The sequence below is a fragment of the Amblyomma americanum genome, chromosome 11 (genome assembly GCF_052857255.1).
Source record: "Amblyomma americanum isolate KBUSLIRL-KWMA chromosome 11, ASM5285725v1, whole genome shotgun sequence".
Taxonomy (NCBI): domain Eukaryota; kingdom Metazoa; phylum Arthropoda; class Arachnida; order Ixodida; family Ixodidae; genus Amblyomma; species Amblyomma americanum.
Genome location: NC_135507.1, coordinates 29,695,959 through 29,721,999, shown reverse-complemented (window position 1 = coordinate 29,721,999; position 26,041 = coordinate 29,695,959). Strand labels below are relative to the sequence as shown.

General features: G+C 49.1%; 1 protein-coding gene across 3 annotated transcripts in view; it reads right to left on the bottom strand.

Moving 5' to 3' along the window:
- The window catches only part of LOC144110194 (uncharacterized), a 216,527-nt gene that overhangs the window by 80,715 nt on the left and 109,771 nt on the right, over window positions 1-26,041 (bottom strand). For 2 of the 3 annotated variants that reach the window (XM_077643032.1, XM_077643033.1), the window contains 2 exons: window positions 3,951-4,220; window positions 297-569 (listed from right to left, as the gene is read on the bottom strand). In XM_077643032.1, coding sequence (XP_077499158.1) covers window positions 297-465 — 169 coding nt within the window. In that variant the 5' untranslated portion in view covers window positions 466-569; window positions 3,951-4,220. Of the gene's footprint in view, window positions 1-296; window positions 570-3,950; window positions 4,221-22,155; window positions 22,378-26,041 lie in introns of those variants that run through there. The other variant, XM_077643031.1, reaches the window with a different exon arrangement.

Genomic DNA, 26,041 nt, shown 5'->3' with positions numbered 1-26,041 from the left:
AGGGCGGTCCTATAACGGGGAAGGGTGAAACCATCCATTCCAACTGCGTAAACGTTCCCACAGCGTTAGTGTGAGCATAGCTTCGACGTGCCCACAAAGATAGTGACAGTGTAGCGTCAACGATAGTACAGCGTCCGAGTGAGCAGAGCTTCCCAAGCAGCAATATTGCCAATATTGTCCAATATTGGAAACTTATTGGTAAGGGCGGTCGTACAACGGGAAAGGGTAAAACCATCCATTTCCAATTACCTGCGCGACTTGGGTTCAAACAGAAAGTACAAGGGGTCAAGGCTCACCGTCGACGCAGTTGCTCTCCAGGTACTCGCTACCCTCTCCCGCCGGCACGAAGTATCGGTCACCGACCACCGAGTGTCGGTCCATGTCGCTGATGGCGCACTCGCCCGTCGACGGGTCGAAGTTGGCCGAGCGGCACTGGAACTCGGTCTCGTCCAGGCACAGGTCCATGCATTCCTCGCGAGCCACCGCGTGCAGGCGCTTCCGTGCAAGGTCGCGCAGCGCGTAGCCCGTCACCCGCTCGAAGGCCCAGTCGCGCTTGCAGCGGCGCTTGCCTGCGGGGAGAGGAGAACAGCGAGGCATGGGAACCCAGAAAATTGATAATACAAAAACAATAATAATAATAATAATAATAATAATAATAATAATAATAATAATAATTGGTTTTTTGGGGAAAGGAAATGGCGCAGTATCTGTCTCATATATCGTTGGACACCTGAACCGCGCCGTAAGGGAAGGGATAAAGGAGGAAGTGAAAGAAGAAAGGAAGAGAGGTGCCGTAGTGGAGGGCTCCGGAATATTTTCGACCACCTGGGGATCTTTAACGTGCACTGACATCGCACAGCACACGGGCGCCTTAGCGTTTTTCCTCCATAAAAACGCAGCCGCCGCAGTCGGGTTCGAACCCGGGAACTCGGGAATAATAATAATAATAATTGGTTTTTGGGGAAAGGAAATGGCGCAGTATCTGTCTCATATATCGTTGGACACCTGAACCGCGCCGTAAGGGAAGGGATAAAGGAGGGAGTGAAAGAAGAAAGGAAGAATATGTACCGTAGTGGAGGGCTCCGGAATAATTTCGACCAACTGGGGATCTTTAACGTGCACTGACATCGCACAGCACACGGGCGCCTTAAACAACTTTTACAGATTTTTGCTTGTCACATATGAGGAGCATAGTAACACACGGACAGACAGAAGGGAAAACACGTGGTTATATAGTGTTTTGCCGTAGCAATTCTTGGCCAAAGCTCCAGGAGACCGGGAGAGTTTATTTTTTGCCACTTACATTCGGTTTGTGCCCGCCTTTAGTTTTACACCCAATTATTCTGGAGAAACGCAATTTTTTAGACTGGAAGTTGTTTATGAACGCAGTTTTTTTTTTTCGCGTATCGTAACACTGCGCCATAAGAACCGATACGCCCTTCAGATTCCCCTCAGCACGAGACGCTTGTAGTTCTCTGCTGTTTAGTGTTGGAAATGCACCCCATTGGTTTTCTACGAAAGTTTTAACTACTCAGTGCGAACTTAGGACGAACTTTAGAAGCTAGATGTTGTTACGCATTGGAAGATTAGACCATTCCCATCATTATGTTCATAACATTACCTTACAGTGTTCCACAGTTGTCTCAAAATTAATAGTGATGTGGAAGAAAACGGGGCTGGAAGCCTCTCGGCGTACATGCGGTCTATCTAAGGCCACTTACTTCGCTGTGACGTTTTTACGCGGTATAAAAGCTTGAGATAAGCGCGCTGTGAGTATAGGCGCCTCGTCGTGTATGTGGTCTCTATGAAAACTTTGTGATTGTGTGAAGTTCGCCCTTACTGCCAGTGGCAACCAAAAACGTAGAGTGTGGGAACGCCATATCACCAACACAAGTGCTCACAGACTCTCCTTGCAGAACTATCACGAAAGGACGGAGGTAAAACGTTGGAGTGCGGGCCTCTGAAAAAGAATCCTCCACGGGCGGCGCTGAAGCCTACTTCCTTATTAAAGGCCTCCAGCAGTGAAAGTTTAAACACTCTGTCGAAAGAAGGTCCTTCGCGACCTCTCTACTGGTTCGGGCAAATCAGTAAAAAAAAAGCGATATAAAGAGACCGTAACAGTTTCAATGATCCACTAACCCGTCTCGCTGTATAGTGTGAAAGACTCCTCTAAATTTCCCACTACTCTGGCTCAGCGATTCACAGAGCGATTACTTTCTCTTTAACCACCCGGTTCTTTCACCGGCTCCCTGAAAAGCCCGGGAAGATTACCGGCCTGCTTGTCGGATACGCTTCGCATGTGAGCCCTTCCCGCTTACAAAAGCCATTCACACCTGCTATCAGAGAAGGGACGAAGAACGCCCTCCTTCTATACCGTGAGCCTTCAGGCGAGACGGTGACGAAAGTCTCTCTGTACGTGACAGCAGCGCCGGGATGTTCAACACCGACGGCACTGAAGGGCCCTGCATTTTGGGAGGTTAGCGTGCTACGGTTGGCCAACTTTTCAATGTGCACTCGAGAAGCAGAGAACGAAAACTGCGGGTCTGAGATGGCGGTGGAGGCTGCATAGATGCCCCGTTTCTATCAAAAGCGGTAGGCGACCATATATAGACGCCATGGCAGTGGAAGGTTGGAAATAACTAAAGGAGCGGCCCCTACTCGATAGGGCGTTCAGCTGTGCCTTATTCAGGCGGCTGGCTGAAGTTTACGCCGTGCGTCAAAGTTTGGAGAGCTGAGTGGTTGCGTAGTGCTGGAGGTATATATTTGTACAACCACGCGGACGTGCCTGGCGGTAAAGCAGTGTGCTTTTTCTTTTTATCGGTATTATTGTGTGTGCCGAAAATATGGGCCGAAAATGGAAAACCCTTTTTTCCAGCAGTGGAGAGAATCTTTAAGGTTGCAAGAGCTAGTGAAAGAATGTACCTATACAGTCAGGCCAAAAAGGCGAACAGCGTCTGTAAAAACAAAATTATCCTAACCGTGTACTTTCAACTGCAGTGCACAACCAACCTGAATCGTGTCTATGGGTAAAATGTCTACCAAAGTATTTCTGCGGTCATAAAGGCGACTGTCGTGACGTCGAACATTTGTGTCCTCTTTCTATGGCCATGATGGGCTTTCGCATGTCATAATAAAAAAGATTCCGTCATAAACGACAAGAATTTCTAACGTAATGCTACACCCTGCCGCAGACCATTTAACAGATACTGTAGCTGTAACAAACAGAAAAGAAAGAAAACGCGAAAACCGCGTAGTCTTTCTTCACCCCTGTTAGCCATATATATACAGGGCGTCCCATTTTATTCGCCACAGATGTGGCTTCAATGCATGAGCTGAAATGTTCATAACAAAATTCTAGGTAATAAGCCCGTTAATATTTACAAACGTGCTTAAACTAGATATTTGCCTGATTATAATATTTGGAACGTTAAACCCCCATAAATCATAAGCTTTTTGACGTTGGACGGCACTGCGCTCGCAGGTTCTCGAAGTCCTCTCCTTTGGGCTCCAAAGTTTCGGACGGGCGGCTTCGCCTCCAAGGCCCTTAGCCGAAAAGGCGCATTATTTGTGCCATGTAGCTGCACTACTTACGCCTTTGGATGTACGGACATGATTCTCAAAGGCCGTTCCCTTACAAAAATGGTCTATATACAGTCTATAGACTTCTTACAGCCTCTAATGCCTTCCTATAGATATTTCTTTTTGTCTATTCATAGTCTATTATCTATAGAGAAAAGTCTACTAAAAGTGTACGGCCATAAATCTATAGACTGTCTATAGACTGTCTATAGGATTTGTATTGGCTATAGACTGTTCTTTACGGTTTGTCTATGGAGAATCTATAGACTCTGTAGACAGAAGTCGATGGACTACCTAAAAAAATTTTTGTAAGGGTTGCGGTGCCCGTGTGACAGGGGTGTTAGTGTAGGTTCTCGTTCGATGCGACTCACCGAAGAGGCAGATCTTCTGCGCGTAGAGGGTGAACACGGGGAACTGGGAGACGGCGAGCGACGCGGGCCGCTCGGTGGCGCTGGACGTGAAGAGGACGCAGAGTCCCGTCTCGAAGTTGACCGACTGGCAGGAAGCGTTCCGGCGGCAGTGCTCCAGGCAGTCGGTCAGCTGCAGCGTTCCGGGCTTCAGCTCGATCGTGTCCGACGGGGCGCTGTACACGTAGCCGGTGACCAGCTCGAACGTCAGCCGCCCGTTGGGGCACCCCGACGCTGCGATAACGAGACACAAACGTCGGAAACGGAGAACGCATCGAGTGGCATGCGTTGGGAACAACAACGACAACACAAACACAAATCGCCTTCGTTTTTATGGACGCAAAACGCTAAGGCGCCCGTGTGCTGCGTGATGTCAGTGCACGTTAAAGATCCCCAGGTGGTCGAAATTATTCCGGAGCCCCCCACTATGGCACCTCTTTCTTCCTTTCTTCTTTCACTCCCTCCTCTATCCCTTCCCTTACGGCGTGGTTCAGGTGTCCGCCGATATATGAGACAGGTACTGCGCCATTTACTTTCCCCCCCAAAAAATTATTATTATTATTATTCAATGCATCAAAGTAGATAAATTAAAAAGCAGGTCTTTTGTGCGTTCGCACCTTCGAGAGACTCAGCATTTGAATTAGAGCATGACGCTGGCCACTGTAGCTTCTGCCGAACCTGCTAATTGAGTTGAGGCATAACGCTCGGTTATAGTGTTTACCTAGTTAATCAGTGTATGCGTTCATTCGATTAAACTCACCGAAGAGGAAGATCTTAACAAGAACTTCACTCGTGTGAAAAAGGGGCAAACTAGAATTAAGACTAAAGCAGTCGAGTTTTGCAAGCGTTTAGATCTTCAGAGGCTTGCAAGAGATATAACGGTTAGGGAAAGTGGCGCGTTGGTGTTTTCCTTAGCGTTAAGACACATAAACTGGGTACTTGTTTCGTGCCGTTGTGAACGAAAGTGGCACGCGGCAGCACTGTGTAAGTAAATTCCTTTTAAAAGTTTAGAACGTCCTCGATATAAGTGACCCCTTCCTGGTAAAGAATTCAACTGACATTGTTCGTTTCTGTCAAGATCACAGTGATCTAGATAGCGCTCGTGTTTTTGTTTGTTCGTCGTGTTCCGGTCCTGGTTGCGCTAAAAATATGTATAATTTTCCACAAATCCGACTTGCCCAACATCTAACTCTTTGACTGCTAATTAATAGCTGACGAAAGGACTTTCGCCAAGATTCTTTCGCTACCTATTTCAGTGTAAGCTTAGAAAAAAAATCATTTCAAAGAACTTCTGTGCGCATTACCCACGTCCTCCGAGCTTTTAAGGCACAAAGCTGGACTAGTTGGTGTTTAGATTGAGAGGACATAGTGGTAGCGCTAATAATAATAATAATAATAATAATAATAATAATAATAATAATAATAATAATAATAATAATAATAATAATAATAATAATTGTTTTTTGGGGAAGGAATAGCGCATTATCTGTCTCATATATCGTTGGACACTTGAACCGCGCCGTAAGGGAAGGGATAAATGAAGGAGTGAAAGAAGAAAGGAAGAAAGAGGTGCCGTAGTGGAGGGCTCCGGAATAATTTCGTCCACCTGGGGATCTTAACGTGCACCGACATCCCACAGCCCACGGGCGCCTAAGCGTTTTGCCTCCATAAAAACGCAGCCGCCGCGGTCGGGTTCGAACCCGGGAACTCCGGATCAGTAGCCGAGCGCCCTAAGCACCCAGCCACCGCGGCGGATAGCGGTAAAAAACAGAGACCACTGTTTTTTTCCTCCCGTACCTGTTTTTTAGCGCTACTACTATGTCCTCTCAATCCTGCGAGCCGCTGGAATTGCACGTACCGTCGCACACAGAACAAGCTGTAGCTATCAAGAAAGCGCGAGCATTATACGAACCCTCAGAATAAGAAAATGTTCAGTTAACAGTCGATGTTATGACAAAGAAAACACGGGAGCATAGCCTGCCTCTGGCACCGCAGTCAGCGAATAACCCTTGCTACCTGTAAGCCATGACATCATGCTCGAGAGACGAAAGAGATTCGGAGAGAATCTTTCCAAAACATGCCGCCTGCATTCTCAAGCGGGGAAATCGTTTTATGCCGAGACACCGCGGTCACTCGCTTTCCACGACAGCCGCTCCGCGCACGAAAGAAATCGCTAAAAAGGTGAGACCAATGAAAATCGGTTCTGCACAATAAATCGCGCCACGAAGGCTCTCCATTCGCTGGCATCAGTCACGCGGGAATCATTTCACGCAGGAAGGAAGCACGGAAGCTGCAAAAAGCAGTAAGGATATCTACAGGAATACTGCATCTCCCGATGATATCTCCTCTTCGAACTTCGATTCCTGGACATTGACCGTTCGCCCAACGACCGCTCGCAGAATATGAGCGCGAGGTCTGCGCTCGGTCACCTTTCGTAACAAATTCATCGACAGCAACGACAAAAGCAGAGATGGTGTTGGGAGGCGGGTGTCGGGATGGGCGGGGGAAAGTGAGAGAGAGAGTGGGCGAGTGAAAAAAAAACAGCGAGGAACAGGACGAGCGGCTCTCTATAAAGCGCCCGAAAACGGTCTGTGCGTGTTGTTGCCACCGTCGTTCACCACTCCCTTCGCTGTCTCGACGCACGATGCGTTCTGTCCTCGCTGCCAGGAATTCCCACCGAGTTGGTCCATGCACGCGGCTGCTATAACGTCCAGGCTGCCGACGCTCGGTGAGCGGTGGAAGCCTTTCGTTTATGGCGATGGCGTGATGGTGCGGTACAACGCCCCTCGAAAAAGGTGCTTCCGCTCAGACTCCCGCGAGCACGCGCTACTGTTGCTGCTGCAGGACGGCGCACGCTTGGGCGAACACGACTCGTGACCGAAGGGTTGAGACACTAACTCTTCATTTCACTTAGCCGGGGCGCATGTATGTAAGATGCCGGTAAGAGGACGGCTGCAGCTACCGGAGGTAGACATCGTCCCACTCACTTGTTCGGTAGCCTAATGGGCTCTGTGGCGTTGACCTGCCTGCGCCAGGCTAGATCGCACTCGTGGGCGTCGGGGCGTGCGCTTGGAAAGCGCGCTCCCTTGTACGACACGTGTCAGAGACGAGATGGTCGCAAGGAGTCAAAGGAAGCTGGGGCAACAACTTCAGTCGGGGTTGTTGTGGGGAATTCACAGTGGGCCAAACGTGAAGGCCACTGTTATTTATGGTTAACATTAAGGCTAGAAAGAACAGCTTCGAAGAAAATGAGTTGAAATACGGAACTTTAATTATAAACAAAGTGCAACCTAGGGCTAGTTGGTTTGCTGTATCGACAATTAAGGTGAACAGACGTACCACCTCGATGGAAAAAAACGCGAACAACGCGGCGCCATACGCTCTGCTGTTTCAATTTCTTTTAACCGCGCTTTTACCTTGGCGATACAAAAAGAAGTTAGAGTCGTCTAAGAATGTATCAAGGACGAGTCTAGGGTATTTTTGCTATCACCGAAGTAAAATCGCGCTGAAAATAAATTGAAACAGCGGAGCGTGGTTGCGCCGCGTTGTTCGCGTTTCTTTCCATCGAGATAGTACAAACAAACGCAGCGACTCGTAGAACAGACAAGAGATGAATTGTATTGCAGAACTGACTGCAAATGAGGGTTTCACTTAACCTTTCATAGGCCCGCGTTTATTCTTGTGCAGCCTGGTTGGCGTTAGCGCTACTATATATACAAGAGTGATTGATTGCAGTAACCCCGCTGAAACACAGAATGGGGTTTTTCTTATACCTAAACTAAAAGTTTTGTCAAAGATTTTTTGCGTGGTTTGAGGCGTAAACAAAAACTAATGACTCTTCAATGATAGACCCAGCACATTAAGTTGTACTGGAGGTCACCAATCGCATGCCTATGAGTGACGTCACTCCAAGTAGCAGCCACCCCCACTGGCCACGAGTGAATAGTATTAGCTTTTCAGTTCCGTTGCGCAAAGGTGATAGAGTTGTCAATGTTTTGCTTGGCGATATACAGTCGCTGCAGTGAGGTGTACAGCTGTGTACAAAATACATTACTTCCGCAAGCAATGAGGGACAAAAGCCGCACAATTTTTTGTGTAGCTTATCAGTCACTGACTGACCATTTATATTCTTTTTACCGCATTGAATGAACAGCGAGGGCCTTTTGTTTTTGAAAGACATGGCACGTTCAATAACTGGCAGCGGTGTGTTCGTTTCGGAGAGGGCAGGAGTTTAAAAAGTTTGGTGACGTGACCTCCTCATGCACGTAAATAAATTTCAGTGGTGAATGTTACTCCTTCTTTTTTACAAACTTTATAACGGCATAACACTTCAGGCTCTTTCCGTGAAAGCGTAAACTAATTTTAGTTTGTTTGTGTACGCTACACGGGTGCTCTACAAATCATATTATAAAGTGCTCAAACGCATGCATCTTTTCATCGCTTTGCTTGTCAACGCGTGCGCGGACTACCTCCCTTTTCGCTGACTTAATAACCCATATCTCTGCTGCTGCCCCGAGCTGCAGCGTGCTTAAACAAATTCGCTACTTAAGCGAGTTTGACACTTACACTATGTATTGGCCAGAGGCGGATCATTTACAGAACGAGCCGGAAAGCAGTTAAGCATAGTAAGAAACAAGAACTAAACTCAAACCACAGCCCCAGTTACGAGGTAGGAGATCACGGGAGGTCGCCCTTACACCCGACTTCATAACCAATATCTATAAGGCTCCCTTGCCTACCTTAACAGATTCACAACATGTTCAGGTTAGACACTTCCACTTTGTGTAACACAGCGCCAGCACCGCTTACAAAACGATCCTCAAAAGGAGTTAAGCATAGTAAGAAACAAGCGTTCAGCTCAAACCACAACTCCAAGTACAGGGTAGGCGATGACGGGAGGGAGCTCTTACGCCCGACGTAATAACCCATATCTACCTGGTGACAGCCTACCTTAACAGATTCACTACCTGCTCACGTTAGACACTTCCACTTTGTATTGGGTAACGTTACACCGTGCTACCCACGGTAGTGGGGGGAACGGGAAAGGAGGAAAGGGGAGCAGGAAAGGGGAGGAGGAAAGGTTAGAACGAAAAAGAAAAACTACTGCAAACACAGCCCATGCATGCAGGCAGGGGACAGGGTTGTTGAGGGTGAAGAGAGTCGATGGAGGCGCGTGTCGCACGATTTTGATGAAAAAAAAAAAAAAGAGCCCCATGGAGCGCGCATATATACACTTCCGCTGTAGAGGAGGGCGAGGGAGTAGAAAAGAGGGAGGGAGAGAGAACCATTTTTACGGCATTTCTTCCTGTCTCAATGTTCGAGCGAACTAAAAAGACCGACGCCGGGTGCTTTCAAGCCTCCGGTGACGCTGGCCTCTGACAGCGGCGGAAACGAGCGGAGCGGCACGTCTTCCGTCACGGTCACCGCGCGCGGCAGTCGTCCTCAAGCGCTGCTCTGTTACCTGTTTTTGCTTTTATCCAAAACATTTTGATGGGCGCGAAATTGTGAAGTCCGCGCGCGAAACTGAAGGAAGACGAGTGGAAAAAGAAGCGTAGGAGGGGAAAAAATGAAGAAGGAAACGGAATAATGGAGTGACAGAAGAGTCGTTGAGCAAATTCGGCGAATGGTGCTTTTCGATTTGAATCTTGTCGACTCGTTGTATATGCACGCGCCAGAGGGCGTGCCTGAACGCCGGAATACCGAGTCGAGCGACCTTCCAGGGAATCGAGGAAATGCGGCGAGTTGCAGGGCGTTCGGAAACGAGCAAGTTCGCGCGTTTACATCGGAAGGAAACGGAAGATGAAGTGTGCGTCCCGACACCGTTATTATTATGCATGCCAACGCGTGTTTCCTTTGACGGGGCCGCCCTGCCCTTATAAAAATCGTCTATAGACAGTCTGTAGACTTCTTATAGACTCTATTGCCTTCCTATAGATATTTGTTTTGTTTTTTATTCATAGTCTATAGACTCTCTATAGAAAGAAATCTAAAAGTGTATTGCCATAAAGCTATAGATTGTGTATAGACTGTCTATAGCATTTATACTGCCTATAGACTGCTCTCTAGGATTTATCTATAGAGAGTCTATAGACTTTTAAACAGAAGTCCATGTACAGTCTCTAGACTTACTAAATTTTTTTTGTAAAGGTGTTGACCGCTTTTGAAATTTGGCGAGGCTTCAGCTGTTCTGTGCCGTAGTCTCGATATGCTGCATTCGGGAGCTGCTTTGAAATTATCGGTTAGCGACAAGCTTTGTACCTCCGACTACATTGCCGTTCATTTGAATGTCGTTACCCGGTGTGTTTTTATGATTCCTATAGTCGGATGCAACTCAAGAATGTAGCGGCTTTCTCCCTTCCAGCCAATGGCGTCGGCCGATTCTCGTGACCCTGCTAGCGTGACAATGCAGGGAGTGACAGATGAAAGGGGATAGTCCCTGCGTTATCGGGCCACTCCCTGCACTGGCAGGCTAGCAGGGTCATGACAATCGGCCGACGCCATTGGCTGGAAAGGGGTCCTTTGATGCGGAAAAGCCACTCTGTTCTTGAGTTGTACCCGGCTACAGTTGTGAAACTTATCTCGTTCTTCGCACTTTAAAATCCGAAGCACTGCTTGGTCAAAAAGTTTGGACAAATCCCCGGGAGGCTAGAAGAATTATTGATAACCTAAGAACTTGGACGGTTACTGATAGTGTTCTATTGTCAACAGCCTGCCATTCCAGTTAGGAAAAGGACAACTTGCTTGCATATAACTTTGTCTCCTGTTACAACACAAAGAACCTGGAGCTGGGTTAGCAAAAACCGGATTTGTTCTTCATTTATTTTTTGGCTTATTTCTGGTAATGAAGTTTCTGAATAATGATTTTCCACCTGTCAGGTACGGACTAAATCGTCACTGTTTATCTCCCAGTTTTGGGCGTTCGTTTTTCTCTACCAGTTCTACTTGCCCCAGTCGTCTAACTTTAGCCCCGAAACTTCGCAACTAGAACACCACATCCTGTTTTCCCCGCTCCCCTCTTACTTGGAAACGCGAACCCTCAATATCACCGACAGACTCGCTTCGCCACCCCTGGCTTTTCTCGCGAATTACACTCCTTTCCGCCGGAATTCTTTTGGCCAAATTTCCTTTTTATTTCCTCTCCCAGTAAAGTAACAAGCCCGATAGCAAAAGAAGAAGAGAATAGCCCCCTTACCCTCGTATCCTGGTTCACAGAGAAAGAAATCCCCCCTTCCTTGCATCCACACCCTCCGGCAACTTTCACCTCGCCCTCAGCGAAGTCCAAAAAAAAGCTGGCAAAGGCGGGAAGAACAAATAAAAAAAAAAGATAAAACGAGAAAAAGGATCCGCGTACGCCTACGTCGCCAGAAAATCCCAGCTCAGCCCATCGCCGCCACCGTCTGCGTCAGGGGTCTAGGTACTCTTCTTCAAAGTCTCATTTGTTGGTCCAAGTTCACCCCTTAAGCGTTTCTTTCGCAATGCGCGCGGTCTCGTGATGTCTCGCAAAGCGAGAGAGTGAAAGCTCAGAACAAAAGAATACAAGCTTGGAGAGAGACCCGGAGAGTGGGCTTTTTGGGCGTTCATCGTAAGACAGAACAAATAAGCGCACACACTAAATAAAAACGGAATGCTCACTGAGGAGCTGACGACCTGCTGGGGCTGCCCGGCAGAGATTGCAGCTAACTCGCAGATCGTGCGCGCGCGTGGGGTCCGCCCGCGAAAGCAAAGCATTTTTCATGATTCGAGTGAAACAACAGAGAGAGAAAGAGAGATACAGATAGAGCGACGAAATGCAGGAAGAAAGAAGAAAAAAGAACGCGCGGCGTCTGACTGCGTTCCTGGGTCTCTGTACCACCGCAAGAGTCATTGATCCAAGAGAAAGGGCATGCACAAGGGGGCGGCCTGAGGGGACTCGGTGACTGGGTGAGGGGGATGGGAGGGGAGAGAGTGAGAGGGAGGTTGGCAGCAAAGAGTTAATGCGGTCTTGTAGCACACACGCAGCGAAAGGGCGCCCAGCCGGTCGCCGCCAGTGAAATATACGACGTGGGTTTTCGCGCAATTTGTTTGTGCATAGCGAGCAAGGGGGGCAGAGGGGGGAGGGGGGGGGGGAGGAGGGACGGTAACTACTTTCACTTCTTTCGACTCAGACACGAGCATAGTTTGTTGTTCCTTTTCGCCGCTGTAGATATGTCTTGCCTACTGCGCCGCCACCGCAGCCAATAATCTTCGATCGAGGCGGCGCGCATTCTTGAGTTATTCTAGTTCCTCCCCGCCCCCCCCCCCCTCCCCCCCCCCCGTTTCCCAGCGACGTCCACGGAAGGTCTGCTGCGGCCCTCCCAGCTGACCATAATCAATTAAGACGTTTGTGCCATTTTGCGGAGATTATTATATCTCGTCTTGCCTCTCTAGTGGGTAGAGGCAACTAATGTGGTCGAGGCACAATTCGCTGGTTAAGCAAGACGTAAAGCTTTGGCGAGAAGCCGCTGAAGGAAAAACGATGTGTAACATTAAGAGACAGAGAGTGGAGGGGGGATTAGGGAGTGACCGGGAGATGTGAACATTTTAGGTGAATGAGCGGAATTGACCGCTGGGGGCCTAACAAGAGTGTCAGAATATAGGTACATATTAGAAGGAAAACGTAACTAAGGACGGCTGTGGCTCGGGTGGTGTAACCGGCTTACGAGTTTTAAAAATTTAGCGGGAACAACGCGTCCTGCATAGAGCACGAAAAAAACTGCGTTATTCTGAGAGACCTTTTCCTACAGCAGTATTAACTCTGCTGCTGGTGCTGGAGATGATGAATGGACACTAGGAAGACTTTGTACGAGTCGAATTTAATTTCGGTGTAGATGAAGAGCTTGGCAGAAGCTATCACATGAGAATGGTTAGGATCACCCGGTGTCGCGATAGAAGTTGTGTTGTGTTGTGTTTAATGGCACATAGGCTTATCGCGATAGAAGCTGTTCGACCTCCCTACAGGCAAAGTCTTGTTTTTAAGACGAGCGGATAGAGCACGTTACAGCTTTCAATACGCGCTGCCATTTGACACTAGTGTTGCGTCGTGCAAGTTCTCTGTAATGCACGCGATCACGACAGCTCAAGTGTCAGCCTGGTCCGTGTATCAAGACCCACATTTCTGACAACAGCCCGAGCCGGAGCTTGCTGTACTGAGAACAGCCGCAGCTTTCTTGGGAACTTGCAACGTGCATTCAAATGACCGACTGTTGATTATTCGCCTTTGAAACGCATAGAAAAGGATATGTAGCGAGGTAGTAATGAACTCCTTTTTGATTAGAGAGAGTTGGAAACATAAATTTCCATCCCTCATCACAGGATAAAAAAACAAACACAGCAAACACCATCGATGAAAATCGCCGTTATATCACCTTACGCGTGTCGCAAGAAGCAAATGTGAGAATACTGCTTCAACACTGGTATAATCGCAAAGAGGTAAACAAATAAAATCCAGTTTCTTTAATCTCTGCGAGAAGAAAAAGGCAACATGATCTGACAGGAATTTTACTCATAATCATCGAAGTGCAAAAAAAATCTACAGCGCCTTCGACATCTGAGTGTAGGTTTTCTTTTACAGAGGCGCATACCAACTCGCGAGGTCAGTGTAATTTAAGCAACTCGTGCAAGAGGCCAACGTCAAAAAGAAAGCGGCTGAAAAGAAGGCTTTCACTTTTTACGTAAGGCTCGCCTCACAGCGAGTGCTAAAAACGTGCAATTCTGCACGCACGAGCTGGGTTGCTGCGCTAACGGCCTCTTCGAACCTCTTCATCATCAGGCACGAGATGTAAAAGGATAAATAAAATAGCAACTTCACAATAATAATAATAATAATAATAATAATAATAATAATAATAATAATAATAATAATAATAATAATAATAATAATAATAATAATAATTGGTTTTTGGGGAAAGGAATTGGCGCAGTATCTGTCTCATATGTCGGCGGACACCTGAACCGCGCCGTAAGGGAAGGGATAAGGGAGAGAGCGAAAGAAGAAAGGAAGAAAGAGGTGCCGTAGTGGAGGGCTCCGGAATAATTTCGACCACCCGGGGATCTTTAACGTGCACTGACATCGCACAGCACACGGGCGCCTTAGCGTTTTTCCTCCATAAAAACGCAGCCGCTGCGGTCGGGTTCGAACCCGGGAACTCCGGATCAGTAGTCGAGCGCCCTAACCACTGAGCCACCGCGGCGGGTCAACTTCACAATCACAAAAAAGGCGTTCAGGCTACAGACACGCACAGAGTATGTCGCCTGCGTTTCTCTGTCTGCCGTGCAATGGGGTCTCCAGGTTAATGCGTCTGTGGCGGGCGCAGCGCGATGGTACTCGCGTGTGAATTCACACGTTCAAATTACGAAACCGCGCGAAGGCAAGAAAAAAGAAGTAAAATAAACCAACGACAAGCTCGCATCAGAAGGGAATAACCCGGGGGCGGGGGGGGGGGGGGAAGCTGGAATGCCCCGAGCGTTAAGCGTACCAAGAATTTTCGGCGGCACGCAGAAAATGACTATTCGGACGATGAGCAGAACACACCCTTGCGTCCGGGTGCAACGCGCTGAGCAGACAGAAGAGAAAGTGAAGAAAAAAAGGGAAATGAGATGGGAGAAAAAAAAATAAACGGTGGAAAGAAAGAATTCGTGATAACGTTGACTCCGTGCCCCACTAAGAGCATACGCGAAACCCTCGACTCGCGCAAAAAAAGAAAAAAAAAACAGAGAAAGTTCCCAATGTCTGCATTCACCACAAACTAAAGCTAGGCAATGCAAAACAAGAAGTACAATGGCTGAGCAGCGCTCTCATCAACACCTCAGAATACGGCACCGCCAGGTCGGGCGGCGGTGTCGGCACAATAACCCAGAAGGGAGTTGACTCAAAAACGGAAGAACCGGGTACTGCCCTGCGTGTCATTCTGGGGTCGTTAAGAGAAGCATTAGCACTCCGTGCCACGTCCACAACTCGGTTTGTCCCGACGCTGGGAGCCCCATACCGCGAAGTGTCCCGAGCTTCTTATTTCGTTTTTTCTGTGAAACTAGTTGACGTTTTATCTTCTTATCTTTCTGGTTAATACGCGCCCTAGATAACATTCTTCTCCACTTTTCTTTTTTTGGAGCTAGCCCTACATGCCCGGATGACCAATGAAACAGCAGAAAACATTCGACTTCTGCGGATCTCTGCCTTAACGTGAGGCATGTCTGCGACAGTGGAAACACGCAGGTACTCATTGTGTTCCTCGTAACCTCCGTAGGCAGATGTCGCACAGTGGCCTCGGTATGCTAAGTATGAAAAGCTCTGTGTGAAAGCAGTTCCAAGACCAATGTGACAAAGTAATGCTAGCCGTCCCGGTAAGCTCAGTTTGAAGGGCGACTGCCTCGATGAGACGATGGTCCTGGGTTCGAACCCCACACCAGGATGATTTTTTTCCAACTACGGTGTTACTGTGAAAGCTGTATAGTCATTTTCTTTTGCGCAACAGGCGTCCGTGTGCTGTGCGATGTCAGTGCATTCATGTTAAAGATCCCCAGGTGGTTGATTGGATTGGATTGGAAAATATTTATTGTCATGACTGAACCCTCGTGGGCACTATACTAGATGGCTTCGAGCCCATGGCTCTCGGCGACCTTGTGAGCCCGCTCAGTGGCCCGGACTTAAGTCAGCGGGTCTGAGCTGATCAGTACAGCCTGCCACCGCTCTACAGAAGGAACTGGTATAGTAGGTCCGCCGGTGGCTGCGCCTTTTATTTCCCAGAGACCTCCAATACGGCACCTCTTTCTTCATTTCTTCTTTCACTCTCTCATTTATCCCTTCCTTTACGGCGCGCTTCGGGTTCCCACTGAGACATGTGAGACAGTTACTGCGTCACTTCCTATCCTCAAAACAAAATTTCATCGCACAGCACACGGGCGCCTTAGCGTTTTTCCTCCATAAAAACGCAGCCGCCGCGGTCGGGTTCGAACCCGGGAACTACTGATCCGGAGTTCCCGGGTTCGAACCCGACCGCGGCGGCTGCGTTTTTATGGAGGAAAAACGCTAAGGCGCCCGTGTGCTGTGCGATGTCAGAGCACGTTAAAGATCCCTCTCTCTTCCTTTCTTCTTTCACTCCCTCCTTTATGCCTTCCCTTACGGCGCGGTTCAGGTGTCCAACGATATATGAGACAGATACTGCGCCATTTCCTTTCCCCCAAAACGAATTATTATTATTATTATTATTATTATTATTATTATTATTAATTTTCTGTATAGGTTTCCTCTGTAGGCGTATGGCTGCGCTTGGGTGTATGATAATTACTAATTACTCTCTTATTACAAATCTACTCCACCGTGGGGGATTCCCCAAAACATTGGTAATCTGTCCTTGTCGCCTCGCAACTCGTCGCCATGGTTAGGAGAGTCCGTCGTCGCCAACTTGTAGACGTGAGGTGTCGCGTGCGCGTGAGCTAAATCACGAACGCAGGTCCACAACAAGCAAGCTATATTGGAACTAAGAAAAGTTGCGAGGCAGACCAGGGCAGACACTGCCCGAACAGAACGCCGTAGCCGAACAAAGCGCACCGAGCACGAGCGGTGCTCAGGAGCATATAAAGCTGGCCCCTGTCACGGTTTGTTTTTTTCGCCATGTCCGATGATGGCTACGATGGTACTGCTATAAGCTCCTGCTAACATCCTCTAAACAGGTATGTTTGGCAGTCAGGGCAGACGTCAGGGACGGGACTCCTAGCGCTTGGTTTACGATCTTTCTTGATCTCTTTTTATGCCTTACGATGTAATACTCTCCTTGTGGAACGCCTAGCCTCTTTTTAGTATCTTAGAGTACGCTATGGTATAACAGCCCAGTCCTGGCTATCTCATAGACTTCGCAATACCTGTTTACCTTGGCACGCTAGGAATCTCGGAGGCCTTGCAATTCATCGTATTTCGTCGCTATAAAGAGTAAGGAGCTGAAGAGCGCAGTGCCGCGAGCAAAAATGCGAAGTAGTACACGGGTCGTGTGGAGAACGATAGCGAAATAACGATGACAGCGACGATAACGACAACGGATGTCCGCTGAGGGGCAAGCGAAACGAAACACGCGTGTATGGGCTAGAATGACCTAAGAAAAAAAAAAGAAGAAACAACCAACAAACGGGAAGCGTAATTTGCTTTTAAGTGTCGTCCTCACTGGATCATCCCTTTTCCTTGACGAGGGACTCGACTAGGAGCATGCGTGGACGTACTCAGTCTGCTCCTGTGCTCTTCGAAACGACGTTGCACCCAGGGACGAATGTTTTCTCTCAGCGATAAAAGTGCTCCTGCGACTGGACGTTTCGAACATTTTTTTTTTTTGCCTACAAACACTCCGGCGCAACTGGCTACGGCTACGGCAGCGCATAACGCTCTGGCTTGGCTGATGGCTCGGCTTGAACAGAGGAAAGTACGTAGTAGAAGGCGAAGGAGGCGAGGCACATGCGAAATCGGACGCCGCTGCTGCAACGACGAGCGCGAGTCCGCCGGGGAGGGGGCGTGGCCGGTCAGAATTTACGAGCCGAGACGGCGCGCGGCTCCGGTGTTGAAGAAGAGAGGTTCAAGGCCACCCGCGCGTGCCTTACTTTTATATCGTTGTGTATTTTTTGGTTTGCTTGTTTACTTTCTTGACACTGCCTCACACGTGCCACCGTGCGGGGCTCTCGGGAACCGCGCATACCGCAAGCACAAATAAAGGAAACAGAAACAAAAAAATCCCCAAAAGTAGGATTCCTTTAGCTTTCCTTCTTGCTTTATTAAAGTCTTTCTTTTGTGCATTATATGGAGCCAGGCGGAACCCCGAATGCCAAGGTAGCAGTTCTGGCGTGGAATGCTTGGTGGTTCGGTGGAATCTGCTTCACTTTTGAGAAAGGCAATTTACCCCCCCCCCCCCCCCCCCCCCCCTTATTTTCGAGTTGGTGCCCACATCTGGAATCTGTAGTGGTCTCACTGCTTCTAATTATCCCTTCCTTCGTTGCCGAAGGCATTCAATTATTTTGTTTCGCAGATATCTTTAAGTTGAGAGAGCTTCCTTAAGTCTGTCTCTGTACGACATGCCGCTGTACAACGAAGTACAACGACTGTACGACTATACGGTCCACCTTTAGTAATGGGGCATGTCTGTCACATGTCCGGCTTTACCCTAATCACGCGGTGCCTCTAATCGACAGGATATCGCGGGGGGGGGGGGGGGGGGGGGGGGGACTACGTCATCACCTCAGCCCGCCGAGACTGCGAACTCAGTTGCATCACGCGAAGACAGCGCAAAGACACTCGCTGAGCCCTTCTTTTATTCGTTTTTTCCTATCCTCCACTGGCGGCGTCTCACGCTCCCGAAGTCGTGACCAACGTATTCCACTGACGGCGCGCCCCCAAACACGAAACAGACCTCGGTGATGTTGCCGCCGCCCGGACCGCCGGCACAGACAGAGAAGTCAAGCAATACGTACCCAGGGAAAGAGTGCCGGGCAGCACGCTCAGAAACATCCACATATACAAAAGGAGGGGGGAAAAAATATGCGGAGAACGACTGGTCGGACCATACAAAAGACCGACGTCATTCTTCGCCACCACTCGCGCTCACCCCTGAATGGCGAGGTTTTCGGCGCGAAGGGTTCTTTCTTCGCGGAACCGGGCATTCCGATCGGTGCTCCTCGACGAATTTGTGTGCGACGGGCGGGGGGAGGGGGGGGGGGCAGAAAACGCAAAGAACAACAACAAACAAAATAGGAGCATGCTCAACCGCGCCGACGACGATCCTGAGAGCGTCGACAACCGTAAGGAACCAGTTTTGGACGGATCGTGGCCGAACCAAACCGCGCGCTCACGCGCTCGGTGCCCGCGTTTTTTTTTTACTGCTTGCAGTGTTGTTGGTGGATTCGGTGGGGTAGCTAGCACCATCTGAGTGCGGCGGCGGAATCGGGGTCACGGCGGGCCGATGCGTCGCGGTGTGACCACGCGCTCTCGCGATCATCGGTCCCGCGCGCCCTCTGCTCACCCCGTTACCTATAGCCACTGCCTTCTTTGGCCCCGCTCTACACGTTTTTGTGCGTTTGTTTCCTGCGGTGTGTTTTCCGCATGTAGGTTGTGCAGTGCCCTTGTCCCTGAAAAGGAGGGCAGTATTTCGGCTCCTTCGCTGTTTTTCGTGCTGAAAGCGGCGGATGTTGCATTCTCCTTCCTGTATTTTTATTCACGCTTCCAAAAATGCCACCCATATCAGTACTGCAATGCTGCAACGCTCTGCGAGACATGCAGCTTCGTTAAATGTTTGCTCGAACACTATGTATAGCGCCTCCTTGGATCCGTCGCCGGATAAGGATCTCTCCCGATAATCTCTAATCAACACTTTCCTGCCTCAGCTGCCGCTACATTATCCCTACGACTTTTCCTATCTCATTTTCCCACCTTAATGTCTACAACCTCCGGTTAAATTTCTTTTTCGCTGAATGCATTCTGTTAAGCTAAGAAATTAGTGGTTATGCGTTATGGTCACTGTATGTCCTGCACAAATCCGACACCTCCACTTGATTTCAGCTTCGATATCGCTGCTCATATTCTAGCTACTATAGCGGGCCTATAGGTTGAAAATGCGCCTGTAGCCTGCAGTAGAGGAATTAAAACGCAAAGAGCAGGTGCCGGCACAGTGCGTGGGGAAAAGTTGAGCTATTGAAGCATGCGAAATGACCTGTAATTACAAACTTTTACAAAGAAGTTACTGATAACATAGATTGTGTTTTGGTGCGCAGCAGAATTGTATTGAAGAAAGTCATGTTCTGTCATGTCATGATCTGTTAATATTGGTCTAAACCAGACAACCTAATAATTTTCGACACTCCTTGAATATTAGATGTGAAATGTCGGAAAGTAAACGCATCGAAAATTCCACGCGGTTCGCACCGCACGGTGTATGTTACAGAGAGAGGTTGACGCGTACAGGTACGAGCCAAACGAAAGAAAATTGTTGGGTTTAACTTAAGAAGCTCATTTACTTTTACTTCTGCATCAAAGGAATTCGAGGGCTGATGCGCCCCAGGAAATATACATTGAAAATATAACTGCGCTACCAATTCGTACTTAGGCCGGCAGGGATCATCGACTGAGCGCTAATAATGCGTTCGCTTTTATTTTCCTTCGAGCTGTGCACTCATCTACAACTATAGAGTGCCAAGCTACAGTCGCGTAGACTTGAAATAAGCTCGAGTGAAAGCATGTCGCACAGTTGATATATCTCATGAATAAGCAGCGCATCTTGATTACTCAAATGGCTGTCGCACGCTCTCTCTCTTTAAAGTAAATCGCCCTGAGCTTCCAACAGTGTTCAGTGCAAACGATTTGATCTTCCCGCTGCCGACACAAGAGCCCACGAGTAAAAAAACAACCGCTCATGGACACGCCTACATTTCGGACTGGCCAGCATACAAGCGCTCACTGTTCAAGCGTCCAGATCGAGGTTCAGAGTTTTTTGTTTTCTTGCTTCGGTTGTTACGTCGTCCACTTCTCAGTTCTACACGAGTCAAGGAAATCGCGACGCGCAACAACGCTTCAGACAGCCTCGTTTGGGACAGTTGATGACGGCCCTTTTGTTTTCCTCGAAGACAGGCCCATCCTAACAGGCGGCCTCAGAGCTCTAAATTACGGAGTACGCGGAATGCACGGGACTGCGATTAAACAGAAGGTACCCTTTACGCAGAAGCCAGCTATAGCACCCTAAAAAAAACAAGCTAACAAAAAAATGGCAGTAGATAAAGCTCGCGACCTAGATTGCGCGCTCTACGGACTTCACTGCACTAAGCGCGCGGGCCTCTTGGTTGTGTGTGTATGTTTGCGTACACCGTCGCCCGCGAAGCGCCGGCCGGCGAAAATTCGGCCGGCGCTTAGCTCCCTGCGCTAATGGGCCACCCCATCTGCCCAGAAATGGCAGCTGGTGCGGAGCAAATTAGACGCGAGCACAATGGGGGGGAGGCTACTGGATGTTGCATTGTGCGGCGCGCGCGCCCCAATGCAAGCGGTCAAGAAGGCGGTTCTACAGTACATGCGGGCGCAGAGCACTGGCGGATCTCGCGACAAGACAAGGCGACTCGCGCGCGCCAACAAAGGGCTGGGATTCGGGGCGCGCAGACGTGAAAGGAGATGGAGAGGGAAGGAGGAGAGGTTGAGCAAGATCAAGATCACGGCCGCGGCGCGCAACAAACATTGCGCGAAGAGCGGAAAGCCCTTGTTCCACATCGCGGACTTTCGAAAAGGCGCCGTGCGCTCTGCGCCGCTGCCCAGGAGGTCAGGGCCACACTAGGCGATGCGCGTGTTTTCTTTTTGGAGCTGCTGAAATTCATGACCTTGTTCGGTCAGGTTTTAGTGCCTTTTTCTCTCCGCAGTACTGGTCGCTCAACGTAACTACCACATGTGCGCTGTCAGCGTCACTCATGCCGTCGTTAGCAGTCTGACGGCAGTCATATGACGGCTGGTTAGTGGATAGTTTCAATGCTTTAAGCTTATAGTTCGAGTTTCCTCTTGTTTCCGTCAATGGCCTGCTAATGGTACGTCCCAAAGTAAGTAGCCCAAGAAATAAAAAGCATAGAAATTTGTTCGCAGGCCTTCCTGCGCTGTTGAACAGTGGTTATAACTCTGCGTTGACCACTGTCTCCTCCTATGAGGTTCTGAGCTGCCCACGGTCTTCTTGTGCTATGGGAGTGGGGTTAAAACCCTATGTTGAGAACTGCTTCCTTAACAAGATGTTGACCTGCTCCACATTATAGTTCTTCACCAGCAAAACAAGGCGCCACATAAAAGGAGCTGAAAGGCTTCCCATTGTCTCGATGACCTCCTTGTTAAGGCTAATGATGAGCACCAGGAGTAGTGGGGCAGTTTTGTCTGCACATTGTACCCACAAGCGGTGATCTTACATTGTGCTGTCAGGTTCTACTTAGCGTTCAGATTGAGCGCCGCTCTGGTTCACTCGCAGTGCCGCAAGTTACGCAGCATCTCGGCACAAAACGCGCTGACCTAGTAGCCTATGGTTCAAAGAAAAGAACTCAGTGAGCGTCATCGTGACTTGACTCCTCGGACACTGCCTGCGATTTTCGAGTCCCACAAGAGCCGCAATTTAAGATGCACCCTCTAAACATCCAGAACATCGCACTAGCACGTCGCCGTACTCACTTTCTTGTTGGGCAGCCGAAGGTGGCGCACAGGAGAGAAGCGCGAGCACCAGTCCGATGCCAACCAGCCGTAACCGACTGGCAGCGGCTTTGGTGAGTTGCACATTGGCACACATGTTGTTGTCGGGAGTACGTGAACTGCAGTGTCCCGCGGGTCCTCTTCCTAACGACGGAGATTCTTCAAGCAGCAGCACTGGGCAGGGAGGCCTTGCAGAAGCCCGGCTCAATTATTAATCACCTCCGGCTCATTCCTTCCTTGACGAGGCGGCGATGAGAACGTGTCCCCTGCTTATCAGCGCGCAAACTCGCGACGGGACCAACTGGCTTGCGGGAGGGGGCTACCCTAGCTTCTCTTCCTCGTCCCAATCAGGGTAGCAAACGAGGGCAGCGGGACTGCCGCTCTTCTTCCGGACAGCGGAGCGACGAGTTGACGACAAGACAAGCGACAAGACGTCCCGCTGAGGCGCGGCAAAACAAACAGCGCGCTCTCGCACGGCCCTGCGAACGGAACGTGGCCTCAACGGTCACGCGGCGGGGGGACACACCAGGAAGCGGGCTGCCGACTACGACGACGCCGTACTGTCTTTGCCGTGCTCGACGACCCACCGGCAACAACACCACAGGCGCACACGCCGCGACGAGTGTTCTCGACAAACTGGCCGCTCCTGGTAGCGGTAGCTGGTAGAGATCGTCTGCCGCTCCGGCCGCAACCCTGAACTTGATTCAGCGCCTGGAGAGGAGGAGCAGGGGGGTGCCTGGCGTTACGTCGGTACGGAGATGGGTAAGGGGGAAAGATATGAGCCACGTGATCCCCTCTCTTCGGTCGGTTTCGGTTTTTGGATGCACAGCGCCCGAGGGCGAGGGGACCGGAAGAAGAGGAGAAGGACAAGTGGAAAGGTGGGCCAAGTTCCGCTGCCGCCGCCTCCGGGCCTTGTTCCCAAAACCTGAGGGGCGCCGTCCAAGAGCGGAGCGGGTCTCTTCCTCGCGACGGCTGGCTGGCCGGCTGGCTGGGTGGCACTGGGCTCCTCCGAAGCAGAGGGCTCCTGCCTTGCTTGCCCGCAGACAGACGGGTCATCGTCCCACCCTCGCCACAACAACGACGCCCCCACCCTGTTAAGAAGGGGAGAGGAACTTTCAGAAAAACCAAGAAAGCGGAAGACGAAATAGAAACTGACTTCGTTCCGACGGCCCGGCGAAGGAAACAACAAGCTGTGACGCAACAAAAAGTCGCCGGGAAGGATCAAGGCGAGCGCGCGCGGGAAGCGGCTTCCGACAGCCGTGTGATGGCCAGACAGGACCCCGTGCACCGCCGCCGTACTCGTGTCGGCTAAGGTGTTGTTTTTTATTTCCGCAGGTGGGAAGCGGGCTTGTAGGGGTCCAGAGGAAAAAAAAAGGGCGGGTCGCAGGGCGTGTGGGTAAGACACGGCCGGGAGGGCGGGCGCTTTGCTTCATCGTGCCGAGTCGTCCGCCCTTGAATCACACGCCGACGTGTCCACGTGGGGACGTCGTTAGTGACAACACGTCTTCTCCGGACGCGCAAACGGCACCGAGACAACAAATGTCGGGCTGGTTTTGTACTTCGGGTTGGCTGTAGCGGTGCGATGTCGTTGTCGTGGCTGGTCTTCCCGGCGGGGTGCCTCGGCGGCGCAGTGTCCGTGTTCTTCGGCTCAGTAACAGCGCCTAGTGCAAGTCCTGCCGCGCGGTGGTCCGCGTGTTCTACTCGGATCATGGCAGAGGCGGTAGACAGGAGGGTTAACGGCTTTTCTTTTTCATGGCGAACCAAGTGTATGACAGCAGGCTTTCGCGATGAGGGTAGAACGCTATTATGGCCAGGACGTCGTTAAGCGTCTTACTGGAGCTTGTGCAAGGTGACGGGATGGACCAAAACTAAGAAGATAGTAGACTGGACGTCACTCAGAGTGACAATTGCAAGGCTGACAGCTGAACTGTTCCATATATAGAAAGAAGTTTGTTGAAGATAGGCCATGATATCCTCAAACGCGCAAGACTGTCGCTCCCTTGCAGGATTAGCACAGCCCTAGGTTCCTTCATGAATAGTGTAATGGGAATCAAATCAAATCAATCAAATCATATTTTATTTTCCAGCAAGTATCTGGATGGTCACCTGGCCTAAAAGCTGTACGAACAGCTTGACGAAGGCCCAGGAAGCCATTATATGGCGGCAGCAGACAGAACGAAATAACAATTAATGAACAATACAGAAGTGGTAATCAATGAATAAATAGAAAAGAAATTGTACAGCGTATGCATGAGAGCAACACAACAGAAATAAGCTAACAGAATGTTTATCAATAATCGATTAATGCAAAAAAAGAGTACAGTAATGACAGAAATTTTCTCATACGACATATGAATAAATACAGATTGCGTTTTCACAAAGTATATTCGCAGTTGTTTTGGACTAAATCCAGCAGTATCTTTATATTTATTAAGAAAAAAATGGTAGATTGTGAGCCAAGGATTGCAGTTTGTAATCAGTTCGAAACTGCGGTAAGGACCAAGTGTCAGTACAACGAGTGTTAACTGTTGGTGTACGATATTCAAGGGAAGCAAGTTGTGTCAAGAAATTACTCATACCTGTGGAAGTAGAGTATTTTATTTGTAACAAACGAAATTCATATATACTATCTACAAATGCATAATATTATTATTACAAATGCAAACATTTGTCGCCTGTCTCGAAAAGCTTGTGAGTTTACGTCTCCTTGCGTTATACTAGGAATGCACAGGAATATATACCCTCGCTCTGTCCCGTTTGAATAAATAATGCCTGGATTTATATCCTGAGCAAAGTGCTTTTATGCGTCAAGTGGAACGTTCAAGCAAAGGCATCCCTATGGTCACCACCAAATAATTATTAATTTTGTTGAACGAGGAGTAAGAAGGGAATAATTTACATATTATAGTTCACAACGCGTCAATTTATTACCACAAAAGTAATTAATTCTACAATTTCAAGCACACAAGACTGTGAGTGCTGTAACATGCACTCCATCATATACGCTATTGTACTGAAGAGCCCGTTTACGGGATGGAGTCAGGCAAACTGATTTGTTTAATGAAGCGTCTTAATTTGTCATGTAATACTGCTGAAATTATTTAGTGCGGACCGGTGCAATTAAGAACTGAATAGTGTAACGGGGAGCTTACGCTCTGGTTATTGAGCGCGTCCTGTACAAAAAGAGGCAATCCAAAGTTTGAAACCCACGAATGTGACCGTATGTTTCACCTGATCCGACTTCGCGTTAGATAATTGTTCAGAGGACCCGAAGGAAGACAAATCCTTCCTTCTGCCCAATTTTCCAAGTTATCCCTTGCTTTCATCATGCTTGAGGCCGCGAGGTAGATATATTGCTGGTGTCTAATGAAACACACACACACACACACACACACACACACACACACACACACACACACACACACACACACACACACACACACACACACACACACACACACACACACACACACACACACACACACACACACACACACACACACACACACACACACACACACACACACAGGTACGCGCGCTCACGGCGCTACCATGCCCCACGTTGGGCGCCAATAACGGCAACAGGCGCGCACATGAACGCATATACACGGGCGCGCCGCCCCACTAGGCTTCACCTTGGGCGCCAATAACGCAGGCCATCACATACATACATACATACATACATACATACATACATACATACATACATACATACATACATACATACATACATACATACATACATACATACATACATACATACATACATACATACATACATACATACATACACATACACACACACACACACACACACACACACACACACACACACACACACACACACACACACACACACACACACAGG